The sequence below is a fragment of the Panthera pardus genome, unplaced genomic scaffold, assembly GCF_024362965.1.
Source record: "Panthera pardus isolate Hobbes unplaced genomic scaffold, ASM2436296v1 HiC_scaffold_2, whole genome shotgun sequence".
Taxonomy (NCBI): domain Eukaryota; kingdom Metazoa; phylum Chordata; class Mammalia; order Carnivora; family Felidae; genus Panthera; species Panthera pardus.
The window spans coordinates 75,447,964-75,475,370 of record NW_026526765.1 but is presented as its reverse complement, the minus strand read 5'-3'; the positions used below and the strand labels follow the sequence as shown (position 1 = coordinate 75,475,370).

At 37.2% G+C, this 27,407-nt stretch overlaps 1 protein-coding gene across 15 annotated transcripts in view; it reads left to right on the top strand.

Moving 5' to 3' along the window:
• The window catches only part of PAM (peptidylglycine alpha-amidating monooxygenase), a 157,618-nt gene that overhangs the window by 12,178 nt on the left and 118,033 nt on the right, over positions 1-27,407 (top strand). For all 15 annotated transcript variants that reach the window (XM_019450602.2, XM_019450601.2, XM_019450593.2 and 12 more), the window contains exon 3: positions 19,916-19,973. In XM_019450602.2, coding sequence (XP_019306147.1) covers positions 19,916-19,973 — 58 coding nt within the window. The remainder of the gene's footprint in view (positions 1-19,915; positions 19,974-27,407) is intronic.

The following is a 27,407-nucleotide window of genomic DNA, read 5'->3' as shown; positions in this document are numbered from 1 at the left end:
TAACACTTTAGCACTCTTATTTAATAATTTTATATATAACTGAACTTGATTATTCTTAAATGTTTTAACTTGGAAATAGAATACAAAACAAAACACTACACTCTCAACAAAAACTGACACCAAGTTAAATATACGCTGGAAAATATCACTAAAATATTTCAGCTTTCACTGTTTGTGGAAATCAAAATTATTTCATGTGGTAAGCTACACTGAACTATGGTTAAATCTTTTGCTTTCAACTGAATGAACATTTTGCTTTGAAAATGCAAATTATCTGTTTACCTCACTATTTCTATAATTGATGTTACTAGTTATAATATTTAGCTTCCCCATTTTGGACACATTAAAATATTAATTTTATCTCCTTAATGTATTTTTCATAAATGCTACAGCAGTACTCACAGATATTTTACTGTTGTGGTTTTCATCCACTTGCCTCAGACTTCGAAAGCAGACTCAGGAGCTGTAAGAAGGAAGATAGATTGGTAGCCTGGGTAAATGTGAGTATTAAAGAGGTGACTGTAGTGGGGTCAAACAAGTTTAGAAGTTAACAAATAGTCTCTGTATTGTTTTTGTGCTCTCATAACCACTCTGTAATACAAAATGGAAAAAACTATGCTCAGGGGTAAGGAAATTAAGTTCCCGCCCTAAACAGCTCAGAGCTAAGGGTAAAAAATTTATCTTACTCAACATGAATTCTTTGACTCTGCCAGAGGTATATACTGTTCTATCTTACACCTATCATTTATTTAATCAGCACCGTAAGCTTGGGTCTAAGAAGCCCATGGCTGTTAGGTGTAAGGGGACTTTTAGTCCCTCAATCAATTATGGCAGGAGTCAGTTGAGATAAACAAGGTATTTCATACAGTTACAACCCACAATATTCCCTTTTCACTTTGGTTTGTGATGACCTGAAAACCTTCTACAATAGCCAAAGAGATTTGAAGCACCACTGAAGCAAATAAAAGCCAAATCTAGCGTTCTTTTAATGCTTTCAAGTCTGCTGCTGGTGAGGGACTCCAAATTTATTGGAAGACTGTGTATCATTTATTTATTTCCGCTTCCCTTCCTTTCTCAACATGTATTCCCCAAGATTCAAAAATGTCAGTTGTCCAAAAAAGGTTTACAAATATATGAATCCAAGGCAGTTTCTTTGCTTTTAAAAGAGATAAATCTTCCAGAACCTATTTATTGTAGTTATGAACTTTAGAGAGAACAGGAATATGCAAACCCATGAAATACTCTGTTATGAAGGAGGACATTAATTAAAAAATGATCTTGTCACTTTATTGTGGTAGTCAGTTCAAGACATCATGGACTGACAATGCTTTCTTTGAGGTGTGTTCAAATCTGGTAATTCAGGCATATATGACGATGTTCTAAGTAACTTCGAAATGTAAACAAGATTGAAATGGTTTTTCCAATTCTTTCCTTTCTAAATATCAGTCTTCCAGACCGTTTCTCCCCCAGGTTTTTAAAAATAATCTTATGTAACCATCGTGACATCATTATATAGCAGTCATTATACTACACCTAGCCTATCACATATTACAGTGAATAAAATAGTCTCGATAGCTAGCCCTTCCTTATAAAATTACTTGTATGAGTCAGGGGAAGAAGTCTGAATTCAGTCTGAGTAGTCATCACTCAAGGAACAAATCCCTGTTTCGTGTCCACTCGTTGAAGTATTATCCCCACTTCTGTCTTTTTCGAGATATACGGTCAAGAATGTAAGTTCCTTAAGAGAAAAGGCTTGTACAAGTTTCGTTCACTCTTGTATCCCCTGGGCCTAAAACAATGCCAAGTGTCCAATAAAGATTAGTTGAAATTTTTTTTTTTCAAAAGGGAAGGAAGTTACCTTCATACTGAGGATATTCCCTGCCCCTCCCCGATACCCCCAAACACACACACATACATGCACTTCCTAGTGACTGTGGTATTTTTTTTTTTAACGTTTATTTATTTTTGAGACAGAGACAGAGCATGAACAGGGGAGGGGCAGAGAGAGAGGGAGACACAGAATCTGAAACAGGCTCCAGGCTCTGAGCTGTCAGCACAGAGCCCGACGTGGGGCTCTTACTCACGGACCGCGAGATCGTGACCTGAGCTGAAGTCGGACACTTAACCGACTGAGCCACCCAGGCGCCCCAGACTGTGGTATTTTTTATGCCTCCACACTGATGACAAATCTCCTGCTTGTGAATCCCCTGCTGCCATGCTCCTAATATGTAAGAAGTCTTCATCAGATCAATTATTTTTATTTCAACTGTAATCTTTTTACTTTTGCCTGATTTTTTTCACTTTTATCAGCTTGAGATGAATTTACTTAAAAATAAAAATCACCGATTTCAAGAGTAGAATTCGATGAATGTTGATAAATATATATGCAGTTGTATAATTGCCCCTTAGTCATGGTAAATAACATTTTCATCACCCCTGAATGTTCCCTTGTGTTCCTCTGTGCTCTTTCCCATTCCTTCCCCAAACCCAGCCTCTGGCAAGGACTGATCTCTCTGTCACTACTGTTTGGCCTTCTCTGGATTCACATGTAAATGTAATCACAAGAGTATATAGTCTTTGGTATCTGGCTTCTTTAACTTAGCATGAGACATTTGAGATTCATCTGTGACATTGTGTTTATCACTAGTTTGTTCCTTTTTAGTGCAAGTCATAGCCGTGAGGGAGGCTGGACTTTTTGCCTTAGGCAGACTGGCTCCAAATCTTGTGCTTTTAACCATTATGTTAGGATGTTTTTCAGTTCATATAATTTTCTTATGATCCCCATTAATGCTGTTCTCTTACTGGGAATCTTCAGTGACTCCTTGATCTGACCTCGTATGTTTCCTCGTCCACATTCTTGAATTCTATGTCCAGTGGTCCCCATCTGTGCCACTTTAACTTTTGTTCCCTGCATTGCTACTTCTTGACTTTCCCATTTTCTACCATGCTTAGCCTGTTTGTTATTCCTACAAGTAGATGCCCTGGAACTGATGTCATTCTTTTGTGCCTGTTATAATGTCTTTGCCCTGCATCTTCACTTATTGAAATCATACACTATTAAGTTAAAGAATCCATGTACCTTTCGTCATGAAGCTACCCGATTCCCTCAAACTGATCTCATCTCAGTGCCGTGATCCTTTATACCACCATTCTAGACCTGTTGTATTTTCACTTACAGTGAATCTTTCTCGTGTTTTAAATCTCTCCCACTAAAAAGTCTCTCAAACCAATGACTGCATCTTATTCATCATTGTGCATATTTTTGTCAGTTTACACTTAGGCTGAGCAAACAGACATCACAGTCTTTAAAGAAGTCAGCTCATACCTGTCCTGCAGATTAGATATTTTTGCACAGTGTTTTGTATCATGCCTTGCACATAGAAGGTACTCAGTGAATATTTGTTGATTAATAGATCTATCTGCCTTAAATCTGTGCCCAGCTATTTCTTCTGCTTTTGGGTACGTGTAGGAAAGCAGGTTGGCTGATGACTTATATGATGTGATAAAGATTGTCTGTCTAGTTAAGGCTATATGTTTACAGATTGATGAGGCTGTTGCAACATCTCATCTCCTTGGTTAAAATGATTGGAATAGCATTAGACTGTGTTCCCTTTCTAGTGTCTAAAATCGAGGTGTCTACAGTTTTCATTTCTTCCTTTGAAATGCCTTTCTGGTCTGTCCCTTTTCGTCTCCATCCCAGTGACACTGGTTTCTTCATTCCCGGGTCTTCCTGCACTCCCTGTCCAGTTTGGCTCTTGCTGTGTTCCTGCTGTGCTTGCTCTTCCCTCCCTGCTTGCCTTGGGTGATGCCTTCCCAGCTTTCCAGCTTCCATGTCTCAGTCTGATCACCATTCTTTCAGAGGAGCTTGTCCCGACCACCTCCTCTTCCCTCCTTCCCTGTGATGCCCCTACTCCACCTTTCAGGGAACTGTCATAGCCCCCCCAGCTCCTAGGATGTGCTTCACCACTGCAGTTTTACACTTGTTCGTGTCATTACTCTCCTCATGCCTCTGTTTCGTCATCAGACTGTGGACCGTGTGAGGGCAGGAAACATACCTGTTTTGCTCACCATTGTCTGGCAACGCTAGACTTAGTATATATTTGTGGGATCAATAGATATATGGACCGTATGGCCAGATATATGGACATATTTCACTGCTATTCTCCGGGTACAGACTTAACCCAGACTGAAAGCAACATCTCCTGGTTAGTTTCCAGACTCCACTGCCTTCTCCCTCCCATTGTGTCTTTATTGCTAATTCTCAGTTCCATCAGTGTATTCTTCCTAAAGGACTGCACTCATGACTTAATGCCCCACACCTCACTCTCTTGCTATAACCAGCCTCACATCTAAATAGATCAAATTGAAATTCACTTTATCTCCCAGGCCCTTTCTATTACCTAGCTTCATTCAATTTTTTCAACTTCCTTTCTCAGAATTCCCTAAAATGTCACCTCCACGCCTGTTCATCACACTTGCTCCCATCTGGGTTTTGTTTTTGTTTTTGTTTTTGTTTTTTTCAAACTAATTTTATAGCTTAGAGGGGCTTTCTCTTACCTCTGTTTATCTGAATTCATCCCCTCCTACACAGTGACTCAGCTTCTCTGTTCAAGGTCTCTCAGATGCTAAGAGAACTCTAGGCCACTTCCTCTGTTTTTGTGGCTTCCATTTGATCATGGAATATTAAGAAATGCCAAACCAAGAGTGTAAAAGGAGGGATGTATTCTACTTGCTGGGAATTCTTCATTGGCCTCTCCAGATGTACTTTCCACTCATCTCTAGCCTTCTCTGCTCTGCAGGAGACTTACCTTTATGGATCCCATCCATAGGCTCCCTTACTCTCTGGCTTCCTGTTGGCTCTAGTAATTGGGAGACACAGACAGAAAACTGAAAAGCAGGAAGATGTGCTGATAGAATTTATTTCCTTGGCTCTTTCTCTGTTGGGCAGCTGGTTGACACTGACAATTTCTCTTGCTTTGCCATAGCTCCTATTCTCTCTTATGGCTAAAGCAGCTTCTGGTTTTGACAATTCTTCCTCTTATTGCCTTATATGTCTTTAAGTGGTAACAGCTTGCTACTTTGTGAATCCCTGGGGTGTTTCAACATCACCCACATGCTTCTTTTAACCTAGCCCCTACCTTTATTCTTGGTTCCTTGGTTACATTTTCCTTAATTGTCCCCTTTATTTTGCCTTCTGTTTCCTAAAGAAACTTGACTGATATATTTTAATATTAAGTATAGCAAATTAATACTTTTATTACAAAGATGGTACAGTGCCATTCACAAGAAAATTACAAGATTTGTAAAATATGCTAAGTCTGTGAATTACAAGTGGTGAACAAGTTGGAACTTGTAAGATAAATGTCATCTTTTTTCAGTCTTGTCTGTGTGTCTCTCTCTGCATAATCTTGTTAGGAGAAAAGGCCCTCTGAATGTTAGGCCCTGCCAGATGGCCCTCCTCCCTGTCCCCTGACTGGTCCTATCTAGGACCAAGTCATCACTCTCCCTTCTCTGAACTCCTCTGTCACTCTTCTAGCCCTTAACACTAAGCTTTACACCTCACTCTTCCCTAAGCCCAGTAGGCTTTGTCTCCATTAGATTTTAAAGTTTCTGAAGGGAGAGAATTATTTGTGTGTATTTTTGTGTACCAGGATTAAAATGTATATGGACTCAAGATATGATGGTTGTTCAGTTTGTTTGTTATTGTATTAGTTGGTTGATAAGTTGGTAGCAATGATTCTTTGGGACAAACTGTACCTTTTTTATATTTTAAACATTTTTAATGGAAACTTCTAATGTACACAAAATTAAAAGGCTTATATAATGAACTCCCACATACCCATTCATGATGATAAACTCATGCTCAGGCTTATTATCATTCCTTCCCCAACACACACACTGAATTATTTTGAGGCATCTACTAGACATCATTTCATTTCATAGTATTTCAGTACTATTTTTAAAAATAAGTACTTTATTTGGAAACATAGCCACAATTACCATTATATCATCATATATCTAGTCAGTATAAAATTTCTCTGATATGTTTTTTTTTTTTTAATGTTGGTTTGTTTGCATCATGATCCAAACATAGTCCCCATGGTAAATTTTGTTGATAGGTCTCGTTTATAGGGATTCTTGAAATTCCTTTTGTCTCTTTTTTCTCCTGTAATTTATTTGTGAAGAAAATGGTATTTGTCCTAAAACGTTTTCTGTGTTCTAGGTTTTGCTGATTGCATCACTAGAGTATCGTTTAACATGTACCTCTGTCCTTTGTATTTCCTCTACTGCTACATCTAAAGTCTTGATCAAATTTAGAGTTTTTAGGAAGAATTTTTCATAGGTGATGTTATATTAAACCAATAGGAAGCATATAATGACTGGTTGTCTCTCTTCTTATAATGTAAATCCTAATAAACAAATTAGGAATTGTGAAATTGATTGACCCATTATAAAGTTCCCTATAAGTTTTTCACCTATTGGTTTTAGCAGCTATGAATATTTATCATTGCCTCGATTTGTTAGAAGTTGCATATGATGAGTATTCTAATTATGTCATTTCTCCCAGATTTGTCAATGAAAATACTTTTATAAAAAGAAACTTTCCTCCAGGGGAACTCTTGTGCATTGTTGGTGGAAATATAAATTGATATAACTACTGTGAAAAACAGTATGGAGATTCCTCGAAATTTAAAAATAGAAATACTGTAGGAGTCAGTAATTCCACTACTGGGTATTTACCCAAAGAAAATGCAAGCGCTAATTTGAAAAGATACATGTACCCGTAGGTTTATTGTAACATTATTTTGCAATAGCTACATTATGCAAACAACCTGAGTGTTGATTGATAGATAAATGGATTGTATATATATGTACACACACACACAATGGAATATTACTCAGCCATAAAAAACAATGAGAGCTTGACATTTGAGACAAGATAGATGGACCTGGAGGGATTATGCTAATTGAAATAAGTCAGACAGATAGAGATGAATGCCATATTATTTGCCTTGTATGTGTAATCTAAACTACAGAGCAAACAGACTCTTAAATACGGAAAACAAACTGGTGGTTTGTCAGAGGGGCGGTTGGTGAGGAGGATGAAATAGATAAAGGAAATTGAAAGGTACAAACTTCTAGTTTAAAATAAATAAGTCATGGATGTGAAAAGTACAGCATGGAGAATAAAGTCAATAATATTATGATAGGGCGCCTGGGTGGCTTAGTCAGTTAAGCGTCCAACTTTTGATTTCAGCTCAGGTCGTGATCTCACGGTTTGTGAGATAGAGCCCCACATTGGGCTCTGTACCCATAGCACAAAATCTACTTGGTATTCTCTCTCTCCCTCTCTGCCCCTCCCCTGCTCAGTCTCTCTCTTTCACTCTCTCTCTCAAAATAAATAAATACACATTAAAAAAATAATACTGTGATAATATTCTATGGTGACAGATGGTGACTCTACTTATAGTGGTGAGCACTGAGTAATTCATAGAATTGTTGAACCAATGTGTTGTACGCTTGAAACTAATATATTGTATGTTCATTATACTTAGCCAATAATAATTACAAAAACCATTTGATCACTCTTAAATTCAGTTTATTATGTTTACACAGTTTATATCTTGTAACTGCTAGATATAAAAGGTCATATTTTCTTATAGCACCTACTAAGGGCTACTGATTGTTTAGTTTATTGTTCTTATTATGCTGTGTATGTATAAGTCTATGAAAACTTCAAGAAATGAAGCTGATTTTAAAATGTTGAATCTACTTTTTCTTTTAGTGTCAGGGATTTCCCAAGCTGGTTTAACAAAGGATGCCAATACTAAAGTGCAGTATTTATGTTTATAATGTAAAATTAACTGATGACAAGTAAAAATATATCTGGGAAATGGACATTTTCAGTTTCTAAGCTCTTTGGTTCATTGCAATAATAACTCCATTAACTATATGACAAGTATCCACCCCTGGGAGTTGAGATACAAAGAGAAGACAACCTTTGTAGAGTCATTCATTTTCTTGAATTATTAATTTGTCTTTCAATGGAAGTTGGAAAGTTGCAGTGGGATAAATTTAGTTTGATAGTCTTTTTTTTTAAAGCATAAATAAAATCCTTAAAGGAAAAAATGACTCACTGCTCTGGAGCTATTTTTGTAGGAATAGGCCCTTTGTGAAATGTTACTAGTCATGCAGTTTAAAAAAAAATTCAACAAACAAATTCAACCAACATTCACTACATACCCAATTCTTATGCCAAGTGGTCTTTGGCAATACAAACAAGAATAAATCAAGGCTTCAGCCTTTAAAACACAATGTAATAACAAGGGGACACACTAGCAAACAAGGAGCTTTGTTCTAACCTGCCTGATGTTGAAACAGAGATGTTTATGATGTGCGAAGGAAAAGCAAAGAGCATTCCAAAGAATATTTTTATATTTGATTTTATAGTTCCTCTTAGAAATTCGAGGCAAAGGATGCAAATCTGTAGTAATGTTTTCTTTATGAGTTGGAAATCTAAGGAAAATGAACAGTTTGCAAAATCATTGGGAGGGAGGTTCAGAGAGACAGAAGTGTAAGCATATCATGCCTGTGGTACCTCTTGTTTGGAAGAAAAAAACATTTTTCGGAAGGTACAATTATCTTTTTTTCACTTACGGTTAAACTGGTTTTCCATCTCTTATTTCCCTCAAGATCCTCAGGTTTGCCAAACTGGGAATTTGGCATTTTATCCGCTCCTGGCCTCTAAATCTTAGTGTATTTTGGCACCTACTCAAGAGATGCAACAGAAAATGTCTAATGTAGTATATATTTAGTTGACATAATTATTTTACTAGGCAAGAAGAAAAGATTTCAAAAATTCTGAATATTGCAGATCAATACATTGAAATGGACCCAGCTACCCAAAGATTATCTACCACTGGTTAAATTCAGAATTTTGAGGATTTTTGTTTTTGTTCTCAGTAATATTCTGTCAGGACATTTTGGTTGCCTACTCTACCAGCATTTTTTTTCTCCCTTTCTTTCTTTGACCTTCCCTAGCCCAGAAAGTGAATCTTGATTAGACTAAGCCAATCATAGTAATTGTTTTACCTTGTAATGATTAGTTTAGAAAATGGCATGTGATACAGTTCTGGCCATTTAGATGTAAAGGGAATTCTGCTGGAAGCAAATGCTTCTGGGAAAGCTTCACTCTTGAAAGGGAACTGAAGGAAGGACTTTCCCTCTGTTGGCCTTTGGGAATTAACCTGAGAATATGACATTGAAAGCTGCTGCAACTGTCTCGTAATCACGAAGAAAGAATCCTACAGATGAAAAGCGATATACTGAATATGATAAAGTTGATAGATGGCAAGAACCTAGTCTTTGATGACATTGTTGAGTTGCTGGATGAAATAACCATTCCTGCCCCTGTCTTGTTTCTGGAATTCACACACACACATTATGTGAGAGACTGCATCTCTGTTTAAGCCATTTTGAGTTCTTCTGCAATTTGCAACAAAATGTACTCTTAGTGATCACAAACATTTTCTTAGGCCTTTTACATATGACTGAGATGGTATGTATTTGATTTAGTACGGTCTTTGTGATATGTCCTGGTGAGTGTATGCTCAATCCATTACAGGAGAAAAGGGCTGTTTCTGATAAACACTTTCCTTGATAATAATGCCTCCTTCCCTTCCATTCAAATCCGCTCCTAAGTCATGTCTGTTTTACCATTTAAATGTCTCTAAAATCTGTTCTCTTTTCTCCTTCTTTAGTGCAAACACCCAGTTTCAAGCTAATATCATCTTTTTTTCTGAATAACTATGTGGCCTTTTTACTTAACTCATCTAATCAATTCTAGCCTCCATGTCACTTTCCTACAAAAAGTTTCATTGGCTTTCTGTTGCTCTCAAGAAAAACAAAACGGGGGTACCTGGCTGGCTCAGTCGCAAAAACATGCGACTCTTGATTTTGAGGTTGTGAGTTTGAGCCTCACATTGGGTGTAGAGATTACTAAAAAAATAAACTTAAAAAAAAAGATAATAAAAACAAACAAAATAAAACAAAACAACTGGAGTCCTCAACATAGACCACAAGGTCTAGCTGTATGTACTGCATCTCCTTTTCCAGTCCAGCTTGACACATGTGCCCTTGTCTCTATGCACTGACTTTTGTTTCCTCGATCACATCAAATTCTCTCCAATTACAGGACCTTTGAAAATGCTGTTTCGTATGCCTAAAACTTTGCTAACCCCCCTTCACCTGGTCATTTCACCTGAATTACTGGCTCTTATAGCAACTTGTACTGTTCCCATGTATTATTTAAAATGGGAAAAAATTAACATTCATTTGTGTGATTATTTGTCTGCTCTGTTAGTAGACTGCAAGCTCAATGAGAAGAGAAACGATATATACCTTTGCTCACAGTTTCATGAGTGTAGCCTAGTGCCTGGTTCCTAGGAGTCTCCCAACATATATGTTTGTTGAAGGAACAAATGAATGGGTAGATGAATGGATTTCTACACAGACATTAAAACAGACCTAAAGGTAGGCAAGTATAACAATAGCAGAGTGGCGCAGCGGAAGCGTGCTGGGCCCATAAAGGTAGGCAAGTATTAATGAGATGCCTATGACAAGACATGTGGGAACAGGCCCAGAAATTGTATTGACCACTTTGTTTTCTGATGGTTCCTTTTAAATTTCAAGAGAATAGGAGGCAACTCAAGTGGGAAGGTAATTGACAGACCTGTTGAATTCTGGAGCTTCTCTTCCACGATACTGTATTGCCTCAGAATCAAATGGAAGGCACTTATCACAGAAGCCTGGTGTTTGGGGGTAGTGACTGTGGGGCTTTTTTGTTCTGAAGTGTCTCCAAACAGATCTGAGGTAGTTATTTTCCAATTTGCTGTGCTAAAAGATAGAAACATAGGCGTGGCTAGTTAATGTTGGTCAAAGTTTCTGAAAGTTGACTCTTTTCATTCTGGGGAAATGATGAAAAGCATAAACCACTGGCTTAAGCTTGGAGAAGGTAAGTAGTAGAGGCCATCAGCAACCTCTGTTCAGAACCCTAGTTTCCTCTCACATAAATTCCCCATAATCATGAATCCAAAGAGAAACCCACCACTGTCACCACCTGTTGTTTCATAGGTGATTAATTATAGACTGTTATTAGTAAGCTCCTTTCTGTTTTCTCTTAAACGAAAGCGTGTGAAAGCTCTAAGACAGATGTTCACTCACCAAAATATTTTTTCCGTCATCATTTGCTCACACAGATTTGTAATTCCCAAAGAAGAGCCCTTGCCAGGAAGTAGCTTCCACTTGAGCTAGTTGGCATTAAGAATCTTGTCATCATCAGCCACAGTGTGATTATAGTTTAAAAATGCAAATGGGATTCTGGGATGAATCAACTGAAGGATGAAATTCATATGAAAAAGTGATGCTGTATAAAACCCTAATTAGGCAGCATCTATAATACAGGTTTCAGTTCAGCCTTTCTTAAATTGTCAGTTTATTGCCACCAAAGGAGGAAGGTACATGCAAAATTCAGCAAATATTTATAGAGCTCCCAGTATGTGCCAGATATTATTCTAAATAGGATGCAAAACAGACACTGTTACAAGAAGATTACATTCTAGATTGGGCTAAACATCCAAAAAGTACGTGGGGCTGGGGCTTATAGCTTAATATTAGGGCAAGTGTGGAACAATTTGGAGAATACTTTCTTTTAGTCAATTTGGGAATGTTTTAACATAAAATCTGCACGATGACTATTTCTTCCAGAGCCTGATGAATACAAATATAAATAGGCACATATTTTTTATTTATATGGTAAGGGAAAGACAACAGCAAGGGAAAAATGAAGATCGACTATATACAAAGTCACAGTTTAAGGGATTTTATCTGTCAGTATCTTAAGTTCTGGTTTTAGAGAAGTACACTTTTTTTTTTTTTTTAATTTTTTTTAACGTTTATTTATTTTTGAGACAGAGAGAGACAGAGCATGAATGGGGGAGGGTCAGAGAGAGGGAGACACAGAATCTGAAACAGGCTCCAGGCTCTGAGCGGTCAGCACAGAGCCCGATGCGGGGCTCGAACTCACGGACTGCAAGATCATGACCTGAGCCGAAGTCGGCCGCTCAACAGACTGAGCCACCCAGGCGCCCCGAGAAGTACACTTTTTTTTTTAATTAAAGAGTTTTTTATTCCTCATCTTCCTCCAACTTCGCAACATAAGTATATATTGGTGAAGAAGTTTAATAGCTTATTATTCTTTTAATATTGAATACAGCATCTAAAATAGAAAGTCTTGTTTGTCTTCTTTCTTGATATTTTTTTCTCCAAATTTTCATTTAAGTTCCAGTTACTTTGCAATGTAATATTGGTTTCTGGTGTAGAATTTAGTGATTCATCACTTACATACAACACCCAGTGCTCGTTACAAGTGCCTTCCTTAATGCCCATCACCCATTTAACCCATCCCCCATCCACCTCCCCTCCAGCAACTCTCAGATTGCCCTCTAGAGTTAAGAGTCTGTTTCTTGGTTTGCCTAGAGAGGTGGACTTCTTAAACCTGAGTTTTTCACTTCAGAAAATCCTCTGTGCTTTGCTATAATTTTCCTTTGCTTTAGCTTTCTTTTATACTAGGATGATGTTGAAAATACAGACTACTTTCTTTTATACTAGGATAATATTAAAAGATACAGTATAAACTTAATAAGCATGCATTAAAGTCACTTTGGGAAATAGCAGTTTGATTCCATTTTCCATCTGGATCAATTAAACGAAAACTTTGAAAGATAATTTTCCAGTTGCTTCCTTCCTCTCCTAACTGAAATCCTTGTCAAAGAGGCCTGATCACTTCCTGGGCCTTTCCCTTGTTGGACTGGCATCACCACCATTAGTCCCTGAGATTTCCACTAGTTCTTTGCAAAATGAAACTTACTTAAACCCAAAGTGAGTACTGTATGAAAATGAAGGGCTTTGTGGATCCTTCACGCTTTGTCTAGATCAGATTTAAACTGTGCATGATCTGGGTTGGTAAAGAGGTTACTACTTGCTTTGTAAGCAATACTCTAAGGCACAAAGTCACAGTTGCCACCATGAAATGGTTTCACCACTCTGGTTATTTAGCAAGGGGTGGCTGAGAAAGGTTACCAGAGACCGTACCATACACAATATAATATTTCTACAGGTTGTGGCCTATTAACAGAAAACAACCAATTTGCAAAGGGCCACGGAAATAAACATGTCCAGGTAAAACTGGGTCATGTCTATTTGTAAACCTGTTTGTGTCATTACACTGAGTAGTCTCCTTAAGAGAGGTTGTCTGCAGGGATTTTTCAAGCCCAAACAATATAAAGACAGCGAGGGGGGTGCCTGGGTGGTTCAATTGGTTAAGTGTCCAACTTTGGCTCAGGTCATGATCTCGCGGTTCATAAGGTTGAGGCCCACGTTGGGCTCTGTGTTGAAGCTCAGATCCTGGAAACTGCTTCAGAGTCTGTCTCCATCTCTCTCTTCTCTCCGCCCTTCCCCTTCTCGCTCTCTCTCTCTCTCACACACACACACACACACACACTGTCTCTCTCTCTCAAATATAAATTTATATATATATATATATATATATATATATATATATATATATATATATATGAGGCTATATCAGTGAGGATATTATCTAATCAAGATCAAATGATAGTGTTCAACACTAGAATCTGAATAGTACCTCTGGTTTCCCAAAACAAAAATTACTAGTTTTATGTGAACAGATGGTTTTGTTTGTCCCATATTAATTTAAATAAGCAGTTGATTTTAACTACTCATTCCTTAGAAACCACTGCATCTCTGTCTCACAAATGACTAAATCAAAATAAAGAACACTTTTTAAATAATGTAAGGAAGGTGTTACTAAACCCTATTGTCTATGGGAGAACTCTCATTTTAAAATGGCTTGATTTAATAGAATATAATAGGAGTTCTTTAATAACAAGTACTTTTTTTTCGTTTCTAGTGCATTTCTTTTGTTGGAAAAATGTGCTTTTCTTGGATAGTTCCCAGTAGCAGCAGTAAAGAAGCATCAGCAATATCATATCCCTCTTGATTCAGATTTGGCTGATGTGCCATAACAGAGAGCACTGGGAAACACAGCTATGTAGATTCACATTATTTCTCCCTTTTTGTACATCTGAGCCTTATGTTAGCAGTTTGAATCCACAGTATTTTACAGACAGTCCCCTGGCACCAAGCTCAGATCCAATGTTTTTCCCACAGAGAGAAAAAGAGGATTCATGATGATGATATATGGAAAATGGTGAAAGGTTGTACTGGTAGTTTGGGTTGAATTATGGAAGCATCCTTTCTGGGACAGTGTGTTCAAATGAAGAAGCTATTATAATGGGCAGTAAGGTGCTATTTTTGTGTCTACAGAATGTGTTGGAGAGAAGCATTGATCTGAGTTATGTATATGCTTTCAAATAGCTTTACTTTACAGAAACAAAATAATGGCAAAATTAAATTGCTGTGGCTGTAGACTAGTTCCTTGCGGTTTGTCAACGGGCTTTCATGAAATACTCTCACGTGCTATTGAAAATTTAGGGAACTTGGACTAAAACTTCCTGTTAAATGTCATGTGTCTTTGATTTCTTTATTTCTCCCCTTAATCAAAGAAACAACTAAAGTTGTGTCTAAGAATTGAAATTTTCTTTTCAAATATTAGAGAGGTTTGAAAAACAACCTTTTAATAGCTGTCTTCCTATATTGGAAAGAGAAGTGCTTTAATGAGCTGGGTTCAAATTCCATTTCATCAGTTTCAAGAATTTTGTTTTATCACAAACATGTTACTTACCTGTTTGAGCTTCAGTTTTCCACCTTTAAAACAGTGTCTGCTTAAACACCACCTGGCAGTGTTATCATGGCAAATAACTGATGGAAAGCTCCTAGAATAAAGTAGAAGGCTCAGTAAATGTTTTCCCTTTTACAAGGTATCATACACCAAGTGCTGATTGAATGTTTAAGTCATTTGAATTTTTTTTTTTTTGTATTGTTGGTTGACAGAGAGTATGAGATTACATTGATCTGATGAACATATTATTAAATCGTGTTCTTGATGGTCATCCTGCAAAAAAGAAAAACATAACTGGTTACTTGTTCATATCAGTGATATAATGATTTTATTACTTTGAGAAATGTGTTGTCCCACTTTTCTTAATATTGTTGTCTTCAGAGGCTTTGTTTTTTAAAAAAGTTTCTCTATCACAAGGTTGGTAGCAATTAACTATGTAATTACATGTTATTATAGCCTTAAATTTATATTGACTGTTGTTTACAGCATGGAATTTAAATTTAAGTAACTGTCCCTTCTTGGTGACCTGCTATAGATATTAACCTGTATTGAGGAAACAGTATTTTGTAATCACCAAAATAATTTTTCTTTCCCTCTGCTATAATGAGTTCATAATAGTTTGGCAAAGGCCGCTGTCCAATCCATTATTCAGCAAATTACCTGTCTTGCCAAAAAAAAAAAAAAAAAAAAAAAAAAAAAAAAAAAAAGCTACTCATTTACTTATGAAGAGTCTTACATTTAATTTTAAATATAGGATTTAGTCTCATAGTTCGAGAAAAAGAGGTATGAAGATTCAAAGACTCTCTCCAGAATCACAATTTAACTAGATTAAAATGGCAAGAAACTAGATTAATGACAAGAAAGTAGCAGGAAAGATAGATAGTTATCTCTAATCGTCTTAAAGGCATAAACTTGAGGACTTTTAATCCTTATTCTGACACTAACTACCTGAGTAGCCTTAGGTAGATCAATAACCTTACTGTAAATCAGTTTCCATTTCTGTAAAAATGATGCAGTGCCTGTTAGACCTACTCACAGCATAATTGTGAGAAGAAAACAAAGTAGCACAAAAAGAGTGCTTACTCAGACTCAGCCAGCCTAAGGCGGACAGAACTTGGCCCTGAGTCATCTTTAAGATATGGCTTCTCTGATTAGTCCCTGTAAATGATCGTTAGATCATATGATCCCATATGATCATACCCTTACATAGATCTTGAGCTCTCAACTAAATTCTAGGAACCAAACTATGTTACCAGAATGTTACAGAACAGATCACTGACACCTTTTACACTTGCAGAAAAAAGAATAAATTACTTTTTGTTATTCTCTGTTCCATCGAACTGTGGTCTTCAGAGCTTTTAGCTGAAGGCTAATTATTGATTTGATACATACTATTTTTTCATGTGCTCATTTTTAGAAAAAAAAAGTTTTACCTTCTTTTCTTCTAACAGAATTATTTTTATCTTGAAAAATGGGGTATAAGTAAAAGACTAAATCAGAGTATGATGGGGCATGGTACAGCATTGATCAAAGTATAAAACAGACTTTGCTGTCCCAAAACAATTTTGCCAAATTGTGCAGAGGCTCTCCCTCATCTCATCCTCGTTTTTTTTCTAAACTGGTTTCCACAGAAAAGGAAAGAAACCATTGAAATTTGAATACATTCTCACTATCGGAGAAGGTATAAGCCAAGAAATAAAAATTGGTAAGAGGAAGACGTTCCCAAGTTATTCTGTCCTTTTAAATTGTGCAGCTGCTGATGAGAATAAGAATTGCAACATGGATCCAATCAATTCTGAGTATGATAGTAGTTTCCTTTGTTCCGTCTATGGAACCATTATTGTGCTTCGTTGTTTATTTTTAATCAAAAGAACCAACTTTTTAAACTTGATATATGTATTTATTCCTATAACTTACTATTCCAAAAACAAGTTGAGATGGTTTATAATAAAATGAAAGGTAAAATAAAACCAAAAACTGTTAAATCCAAATATAAAAGAAGTTTTGTTTGGTTTACATTTAATTGCAACCTTTGATCCTTTATTATTACAAATATATGCTTAGCTACTCTAAATTGACTTTTGTTTTTATGTTTGCTTGTAAGTCATTAATTGTTCATATTGCTTTGAATGATCTGTAATGCATTAGTCGGACTGCCTGTGTTCACATGCCAGCTCCTGCACTTGTTAGGGTAAAAGGTAAATCAGGTGGACACTAGTTGAAGTGGTAAGGACAGATTTTCTTCAAAATTAACCATTGTAATAGTGAAGGAGGTCCAGTGTGGACTGAACTCAATTTTGCCAAAACAAAGAACAGAAGACCTTTGAAGCCTTGGAGGGTACTAAGGGAAAAGCCCTGAAGGGTTTTAGGGAGGTTGGTCCATGTGACTAGTGCTTCTGGCTTTGTTCATTGGCACCTATCCACAAGAAAAACAAGCTTCTCCTATCTTCATGACAGGAAGCAGTGATATAACTTAGAGCAAGGCATCCACTGGCTGACAACCAGAGCAGAATTGTCTCATTGAATGTCAGAAGACAGTTCTGGGTTATAGAAGATTTATATCTCAAAGAGGCAGAGCAAAGATTTATAATTGCCAACTTTCTAATTTTTTTTTTTTTCAACGTTTTGTATTTATTTTTGGGACAGAGAGAGACAGAGCATGAACGGGGGAGGGGCAGAGAGAGAGGGAGACACAGAATCGGAAACAGGCTCCAGGCTCCGAGCCAACAGCCAAGAGCCTGACGCGGGGCTCGAACTCACGGACCGCAAGATCGTGACCTGGCTGAAGTCGGACGCTTAACCGACTGCGCCACCCAGGCGCCCCTATAATTGCCAACTTTCTAAAGCAAAGTGGGGGGGGGGGGTACTACTCAAAAGCCTATCAGCCTACTGTCAGGTTTTGGCTAGAGCAAACAGTGAAGTTACTTAACCTCAGTTTGCCTCAGTTTCCTCATCTGTAAAATGGAGAATAATAGTATCATATCATAGAGATGTGTTTTGAGGATTAAAGAAGTTAATACATGTAAAGTGTTTAGAGCAGTGCTGTGAATAAATATTAGTGATTATTCTCACTGTCTTTAAAATGGAGTTCATAATAGTATCTATCTACCATATTTGATTGTTTTAGTTACTAAATGATATAATACAAGTAAAACAGGAAGAGCTATGCCTGGCACATAAAAAGCATTCTATAACTGTTGGCTTAGAAATAGCAATAGTTGCCGCAGCTCTGTAGTAGCTACTAAATATCTTCTAGTCCTGAATTATTTCTAGATCAGGACGACCAAATCCTGAATTGCTTCTAGATCAGGACGACCAAATAGCAAAGAATCTTAAACTTCCTGTGTTTTATGTTAGAATGGAGTAGGTACGTTTTGTAATGGTAATAATTCAGAGATTGGAAAAATATTTATGAGCAATATTGTGTGTGATTTTAAGATCGTTAAGCATCATTTTGCCATTGTATTTCTCGAGTTTTAGATATGCAGGCCACATGTCCATCATTTATGTCGCTTAACCTCCTTACTGTTCAACCTTCAATATTTCCCAGCATATTTCCTTCTTAGGAAAGTAAAGGTGAATCTAAATAATTGTAAATCCATTAAAGAAACAAAAGAGTTCGGGGTGCCTGGGTGGGTCAGTTGGTTAAGCGGCTGACTTCGGCTCAGGTCTTGATCTCACAGTTCGTGGGTTCGAGCCCCGTGTCAGGCTCTGTGCTGACAGCTTGGAGCCTGGAGCCTGCTTTGGATTCTGTGTCTCCCTCTGTCTCTGTTCCTCCTCTGCTCTCACTCTGTCTATCTCTGTCTCTCTCAAAAAATGAATAAATATTAAAAAAAATTTTTTTAAACAAAAGAGTTTGCTTAATTGAGAAAAAAAAAATGGCATTTATAGGAGTAGTAATGGGGGTGCCTGGGTGGCTCAGTCGGTTGGACATCTGACGACTTCGGCTCAGGTCATGATCTCACAGCTGGTGAGTTCGAGCCCTGTGTCGGGCTTTGTGCTGACAGCTCAGATCCTGGAGCCTGCTTTGGATTCTGTGTCTCCCTCTCTCTCTGCCCCTCCCCGACTTGTGCTCTTTCTCTCTCTCTCTCAAAAATAAACATTAAAAGTTTTTTAAAATAGTAATAAAGACTGAACCATATTTATCAAATTTTTCAAAAGTTGAGATGTTGATTTGCTGTATATTTGAACTTCCTTGTTTCCCACCCAGTACAGAATTTTAAGAAGAGGTACAGATTTCACAGTTTTTCAACGCTAACTAGTAGGTTCAGAGATACCCAAATGATCTCTATCCATGTTTATGGAATCTCTTGATCCCAGCACTGTATAGTAATAATCCATGAAGTATGAATTACTAAATGCAGTATTTGTGTTGGGTATATTACCAACTATGGTGCATAGGTCTTCCACTAATGAAGTGGAATGCATAGATGAAAAGAGAATCCCATTCTCCTTAAATTACAGTTTTCATCACTAAAAATTCTTGGTGTTAATACATTTGATAGTGGAAAAATGGCCATTTAGGTAGGAGACTGGTTGCTGGAAAAGAAAGAATAACTTGAGTTAATGTTGATTTCTTCAATGTACTACATAAAAATGTTAAAGTAAGGGAGAACCAAATATAATATTACCTTTTAAGACCAACTTTTTTTCATTGTACTTCTCTAATTAATATTTGGGGCAGTTGTAAAGTGATTCAAGAAATTGAATAATTATGCATATAGTGAAGATGGTCAACACCAACTAACCTACCATTTTAAGGTCAAGGGCATAAAGTAGTTCACTCTTTTTATAGAAGTATCTAAAATGTTGCCTTTTAACTGTGACAGAACTAGAAATATCAGTCATAATAATTGGTGTTATAAATAGGATTTGAGGTCAATTAGGAAAGAGTCTTAGAAAAATGTTTGGAGTACCTAAGTTCTAGACTTGGCCCTTCTATTAACTTGGTCACACCCATTCAGCAGGCATCTTCACCTCATTGGGCCAATAGTTCTTTTTCAGTCATAGAGCCCATGCTTTTACTTGTTATTTTTCCTTCTTTACTAGCTGCAGATTAATTCAGATTTTGTATCTTTCTTTCTCTACCAGTCTGATACGTACTTCTGCATGTCAATGCGCTTGCCGGTGGATGAGGAAGCCTTCGTGAGTAAGTATTAATTGGATGGTGTGCCAGGGTGGGCGGTCGAAGGGAGGGCAGCTATTTGAAATCAGTGAAAGGTTCTCTTTGATGGTTATGAGCATATTAATCTTTTACTGTCAGTTTCTAAAATGCACTTATCATGCCTAATGCAGAAACAAACTAGAGAGAGCCACTCAGAGACAAGGTTGCAAACTGTATCTGGAGAGATTCATGAGTAATAGTAGTTAAGGAGTTGCATGCAGATGTCAATGGTCGCCAATACCGTGTGGTCCCATTTGTATAGTATTGGCTTTCTGTCTGTGGCTGGATGCTTAATTCCGCTCCACTCAACAGACTGTTTATTTACCTGCTGGTTCATGCTATAAATCGACTGTACTTAGAATCAACATTGGGGAATTTAAGATTTTACCTGTCAAATAGTAGATGGATAGAAAGGAAGGAAGGAGAAATTGAAAGAAGGAAAGAAGCGAAGGAGGTAGAGATTGGGAAAGGCAGGAACATTGGTCCTGTGGTTTCTATTGTAGAATAAGAGGACTCATAAATGGCAGGTCCTTCCCCAGCTGAGCTCTTAAGTCAGATAAGAAAAGTGAAAAATACCATCTGTTTCCATCTAGGTTGTTTTCATTGAAATATCCTTATGACAAACTTTTAACTGTTTGGGAGGAGGTGTGATTGACAAATTATTCATGGATTTGTTTCTGTCTCCCACTGCTTCACTTTTCTGGTTTGAGATGTTAATTTTGGAGAGAAGGTAATGGTAATGAGAGTTGTGCTTTGGTCCCATGAAACTAATCTTCAAGTAGGCTGTCTGAAATGGCCATTATCTGAATTATAAAATGTGTACTGTTGCCTCGGGGCCATCTGAGGATAAATTTTCATGAGATGTTCCCACAGGAGTATACATTACAGACCTGAAAAGCCAGAGCAATGTGCATTTTTTTCCACACACCTTGGTGGCAATTCCAACAGAAAATACAACTTAGAATAGCACTCTACAAATTTGTTCCCAGAGTTAATTCTTAAGAATGAAAGGCCTTAGGAAGTTGAGCATTGCCTGTGTGTCCTTACTTTGTATAATAATCGAATATTACCAAGAAAAAAGGTAGAAACGACAATGCTCCCAGATCCTCAACTTTAACTTTAAAGACAGAGAAAATAATTGTAGTGCCTTGTGTAATAGTAAATGTGATTTAGGTTACAAATTCATCATTGAAATATCAACAGTAAAGGTTTTTTCAATATCATATCCACATTTTTGGCAGCCTAGGAGAAAATAGTATTTACTCACTAAAAGGCATTTACATGATGTTTTCTTCTTTATGATTTTATATTTTCTTTCCAAGCTCCAAGAAAGCTTGATTCCTCCTATTTCACATTTGCATAGAAGAGAAGGCCATCTCCATGCCTGTATGCATATGAATGTCATGTTTCACAGCAACATTATAGGTCTCACATTAAGAGGTTATTGACTTGTTTCTGGAGGTTGGTGGTAGTATATGATTTCAGAGCTGGTGACTCTAAGGACTATAAATATATATCCTGGAATGCGTTATTGCTCTCCTAATAGAAATGTGTTTACTTTCACATAAATTAAAATCGAGAAGTACAAGTGAATATATTCAGTCAAGGAAAATATTCATGGGAAACTCATAAAGGACTATATTAGAACTAGGGTACCAAATGGTTTTGCATTTTCTTAAGCACCTCCCTTCTAAGATTAAACTGTTCCCAGTTTGAAGGTCCTTAAAGGATCTTGTAAGATTAATAATTATTTTCAATATATTTTTTTCTTTTCTCTGTGGCTGGGAGGGTTGCATGAATACTAAAGATTTTGTCACTTGTTCAAAACAGGGTTGTTTCATCTTCAATGTGAGTCCTTTAATGTACTAGCTCCAGGCGTTTGTGGTTACTACTATTTGCATAATCCAGCAACCACAGATGTTTAGGTGTAAGCAAATTAGAACTGGAAAGTTGAAAACCAAACAATCATTCATATAAGGGAATAAGTAAGGGGAAGTTTGCGTGTATTGTCTCATTAATTCTTAGGGCAAACCTGAAGGTAGCCCCAGTTTATAATTAGAGAAACAAAGGAACATCTCCGTCTTTGATTTAATCAAACAGGAGGGCAATAGTTTGTATAGGATCCTTGTTCATAGAATCAGCTCATTACCACCCATAATTTACCAGGGGCCTACAAGACACTAATATACTTACACCTAAGCATATTTAAGCCATTTTATAGAGAGGAAATGGATGGTCAGAGAGGTCAAGGAACGTGAGCAAGATTTTTACTAGCTGTGTGTTACCCTGTCATAAGAGATTTGGATGTGAGGATAGTGAATCGGGGAAGAAATGAAAGAAGTTATCAAATGGATAGATAGAGCTGAAATACAGCAATCGCACATCTCTGTCTTACATCAAATACAATTCTTTGATTTCCTTACCTTTCAGTCTCTACTAGGAACACTCTGGTCAGTTTTGTCAAAAACAAAAATAAACCTCAAACCATCCTACAAAGCGAAACCCAGGATACACAAAGGTGAAAGATTTGCAGTAGGAAAAGTGGATATATAGGTTGTATGTTGGGAGGGTGATCATGCATAGCTTTTCCCTATTCCCAGAGTGAAAGTTCTGCTAGTGGTAAACAGGGTTTTGCCATGATTGAAATATGTGGGTTCTCCCAAATTCTAGGTCTCAGGATGCCTTATCATAAGATAAGATATGGTTGAAAATGAAGACTTGTAAAGCATTTACTACTTTTATTTTTTTCTTAAGAGATTTATCAATTTTATATTTTCTGCTTTCATTATCTGTGCCTTTTCAATTTTTGAAGGCCAGCAGGATATGTGCTACTGGATATGGTGGGGACTCAATATTGCTTGCTCAATACATGATTGAATACTAAAAAAAGTGTTGTGCTTGGCTATTTTTAAGACAATGTATCATCTAGTAGACACTTTACCTTTTTGCCTTAAATTTTACTCTTATATGAATATAAGGGAATAATTCTTTTTTTAAGAAAAGCCACTTGTTCATACATTCGGCAGACTTTAAAAATTCTGTTGTGTGCTAGTTATTGGGCAAGGCAATGGGGATGTGAGGTATGACACCAATTCAAAGAAATTATAGCCTGGCAGAATTCTAAAGACAAGAATATAAATATTATAACATCTGAAAAGAACTTTCTCCTTTGGCTTTTCAAATTTCTAAAGAAGATCACAAAAGGCAGAGTACAATTGAGATTGCTTATTAGGACTAAAACAAACTCTCTTCATGGTGTTAAAAGCCAGAATTGCATTTGAATAATTCATAATTTGGCTTTCTGCTTGTGTGACTAGTTATGTAACTCATTTTAGATAAACATATTTCTTAATTCTGAGAAGATACCATCACAATTGTCATAGAATTTATATGTGCATATGCCCAGCATTTTTATGTATAAGCATGCACAACATCTTTGATGTATTTATAGGTCTCCATTGAATTAGTAAATGTGAATTAAAGTAGTTGTTTGGGGAAATACTCTAATGAAGATAAATATAATTTTTATACTTTGAACAGAATCATAGCTTTCCCTAGAGCACTGCTTTTGTTTATTGTTTTAATAAGAAATCACAGATTGGAATGGGTGAAGGTATGATAAAATCTGCATTTGACCACTGAACTGTGATGCTGTCTAAAAGGTGTTTTACAGACACTCTGAGGAATTGACTCTGACAGCAGCCCACTCAGCCAAGAAATTTGACTGTCATCTTCATCCACTTGCTTTCCCTCACATGGATGACCAGTAAATAAATGTGTCTTTTCCTTAGTGAATGATGGCGGGTCCCTATCTATCAAATTGCACTATACAAATGAGGTAGAAGCCATTGAATTTAGAAATAGATGAAATTAATCTAATGATTCATTGCTTTTCCTTTCCTTGGGCTTCTCTCTTGAATGTAGAACAATGTCTTCTGCAGAATAGCACCATGAGACTTAAATATTTCTGAATGTGACCTTTCTTAAACAAAGCACATGTTCAGGTGATGTTGAGTTACCTCAAAAAATACAGGAGCAGTCTAATTTTGATCATGTTTATGGGTCATTACATAAGGTCATTACAAGATTATAAAGACCAAGGTCGGGTAGGATACAGTGCTCAGATAATCACATTTTATGGCATGGCAGCAGTAAATAGAAGGGGGTGTGTGTGTGTGTACATACGTGTGAGTCTCCATCCCCATGAAGTCACTCTGTCACCTTTCTGCTTCTGATTAGTTGCCTGCATAACTTTTCTTTTCCCTCTTCTAGGATTTTCTCCAACATCAAAACTGTAGTCTGTGTCTTCACGTGACCATTGGGTATCTTCCCGCAATCACCCTCAGAAGCTTTTCTAGCATCATAGTGAAAGTTACTTGGAGAGCTAGCGCAAATAAGATATGCTACACCTATAGGTCTGTGATGTGCAGATAAAACCTGATTTGCTTGGTCATAAACAAAAAAGAAAAGATGTTGCTGCCTGCCTTGTCTCAGAGTATTTCTAGGATGTCTTCTATTGTTTGGTCACCCAAATACCACATTTCCAACATGACAACCCCTGATAATGCCCAGGGTTCTTTCAAGTAATAAAACAAAGGGAGATGGAGGAGTAGGAACCATCTCATCATATTTTATAAAGCTGAGAGTTAGGATGTCTTCCGTTACATACATCTAGAGATCACCAGAAACTAACTGACACGTTGACTGTGCTGCTTTATTGCATTAATGTCAAAATGCCACCCCCCCCCCCACCTCTGCCGACACTCCCAGGAAAATGGCCAATCCAGAAAGTCCAGGTCTGAATCGTATTCGATGTGTGAATGCCCTTCATTAGTGAAGGGTACATGACATTTTGACAGTCATTCTGAAGTAGCCATTTCTGCTGTTTCAGTAGGGACAACTGTAGGGGCCAACTCTAAAAAGATGAACGTGAACTGTTCTAGTCAGAGAAAACATCATGTGAGAGACAGACAGGATTTTATGTGCATCTGGGAAGATGGTCTATTTGGATCTGCAGAGGGGAGGAGAATATTCCAGTGGCTAACAGTATGATCAGTGAAGGAGCACACTGGGCACAATGTGAGCCTCACCACCTGCTGGCTGCAGGGTTGTACACAAGCTACTCAGCCTGTCTCTCCTCAAGGCTCATCTGTTTGAGGGGAAAAGACCAGACATAGGGTCACTGTGAGCAATAAGCAAGCCTGGCAGGGGGTGGCCCTCAGTAAATGCTAGTGGTCGTGGGTGGTTATTAGTTGCAGAGGGCTGTCCGAGGGGAGGGTAGGGTGAGTGTAGGGAGCTGTCATGTTGGAAACATCGCGGACCAGGAGACTGGTCAGAAGGGGCTATGGATTTTGTTCCATAGGAAGTTAATAGGGGACTACTAGAGGGATGACGTTACAAATATAGGGATTAATGAAGCTTATACTATTTTAGCTTGCACAGCCTGGCTGATAAAGTCTATTTGTTGATTATTTAGTTGGTTCTGACATATACCAAAAAAGTTCCATTTTAAAAGGTATATCATCCAGAAATCTAAATCTTTTTTGTGCTTAAATTATTTTATTCAGAGGCAAGGATTATTTCATTTTAAATTCATGTTCAATTTAAAGGCTTGCTCAGGTGTCTTATTTCTTGCTTAATTTGGCAACAGCAGCTTAACATCCTCATAAACCACATTAGGGATTCTTTCTGAAGTGTACATCATTGTCCATGCTAGTGAGGGTTAACAACAATTTATCTATTAAACATTCTGATTAAAAACGTTCAAGCAAAAGGTCTTTATTTTGGTGCAGAATTGCTTTACAGTTTTGGAGGAAGCTGGTAGAAGATAATATAATATGTGATTGCTGTGGGTTTTTAACATGCTGCTAAATGGTTTGTACTGCTATGAGCTCTACATTTATCTGAACCTTTCTGACCCAGCTGCAAGATTATGAACATTAAGGGTGATCATATCCTACACTTTCATGATAGTTTACAGCCTTATCTTCAGTTGCAATGGATTTTGATATATAATCTTTATTTTTTGGGAAACAGAGAAATGTTTATGGAAGGGATATTAAGATTTGGGGCCTGTCATTTTTTTAAAATTTTAACAGCTCTTTTACGTTATTATGTCTTAAACCTTACATGTCTCTAGTCTCCATACTGAATATGACTGGAAACACTAACAGTAGTAGAAGACTGACACTACACAGACATGACTGTAATCACCAGAGGCTCCATTTGTGTGCCTGCTTCAGACCTCGGCCTTAAAATGACTTCAGGTGATATAGCTGAAGCTGTACAATGTACTGCAGAGTTCCAGTGATCTCTTTTAACACACTGATTTTGAGGGATCAGCTAATTATTTCCAGAAAATTTTTCTTTATAAATTAATTTTAAAAGAAACTTTGTTCTTACTGTTTGCTCTGTGCCTTTAAGAGAGTAACACAGTCTACATTAACTAAGATGAGTTAACCAAACTCTAAGCATGCTTATATAATATATATATTCAGGCACTAAAAATGTCGACTGGGGTCAGAATCACCTGTGAATCACCTGTGAAACTTTTCAAATGTACACATGCCTGGAATGACCTCTGAGATTTAAATGAGATATTGATGGGGGAAGGGGTAGGACTGACCCAGGATTAACTCTGAGCATCTCTTCTTTTAATAAACTGCGTAGCATAATTCTAATGCACACTATTAGATAAAAAGTATCATTGACAAAAATTGTTTAATAACAGGTAAAAATATCCACAGCATAGGAAAGAAACCATTTACTATGTATAATATGATTCCACTGGGAGGAAAAAGGAAACAAAGAGAACAATAATGATCTCTAATGATATATATGAGCAATAATTCCAGAGTGCCTAAATTCTGAAGATCCAAACTTGCATTGAAAAGTCAGTTCCGGGGCGCCTGGGTGGCGCAGTCGGTTAAGCGTCCGACTTCAGCCAGGTCACGATCTCGCGGTCTGTGAGTTCGAGCCCCGCGTCAGGCTCTGGGCTGATGGCTCGGAGCCTGGAGCCTGTTTCCGATTCTGTGTCTCCCTCTCTCTCTGCCCCTCCCCTGTTCATGCTCTGTCTCTCTCTGTCCCAAAAATAAATAAAAAACGTTGAAAAAAAAAAAATTAAAAAAAAAAAAAAAAAAGAAAAGTCAGTTCCTTTTTATTTGATAGGTTAATTATTGGTGGTCTATAGTATTCCTCTATGGCATATCTTTAGCTGAGAGGGGTGTACCTCTTATATTCAGTGGTAATTTAGGGTTGATTGTGCATGGATATCTCCTAAGTCTCTAGTTCCTATACTTGGCCATGTGGGTTCTTCAAAATCTTTCCATGTCCCACGTCTGGCAGATACATCAACATTTGATATGCAGACCTGGATATCCAGTTGGAGAGGAAAAACGGAGAGAAAGCCAAGTGCTAAAT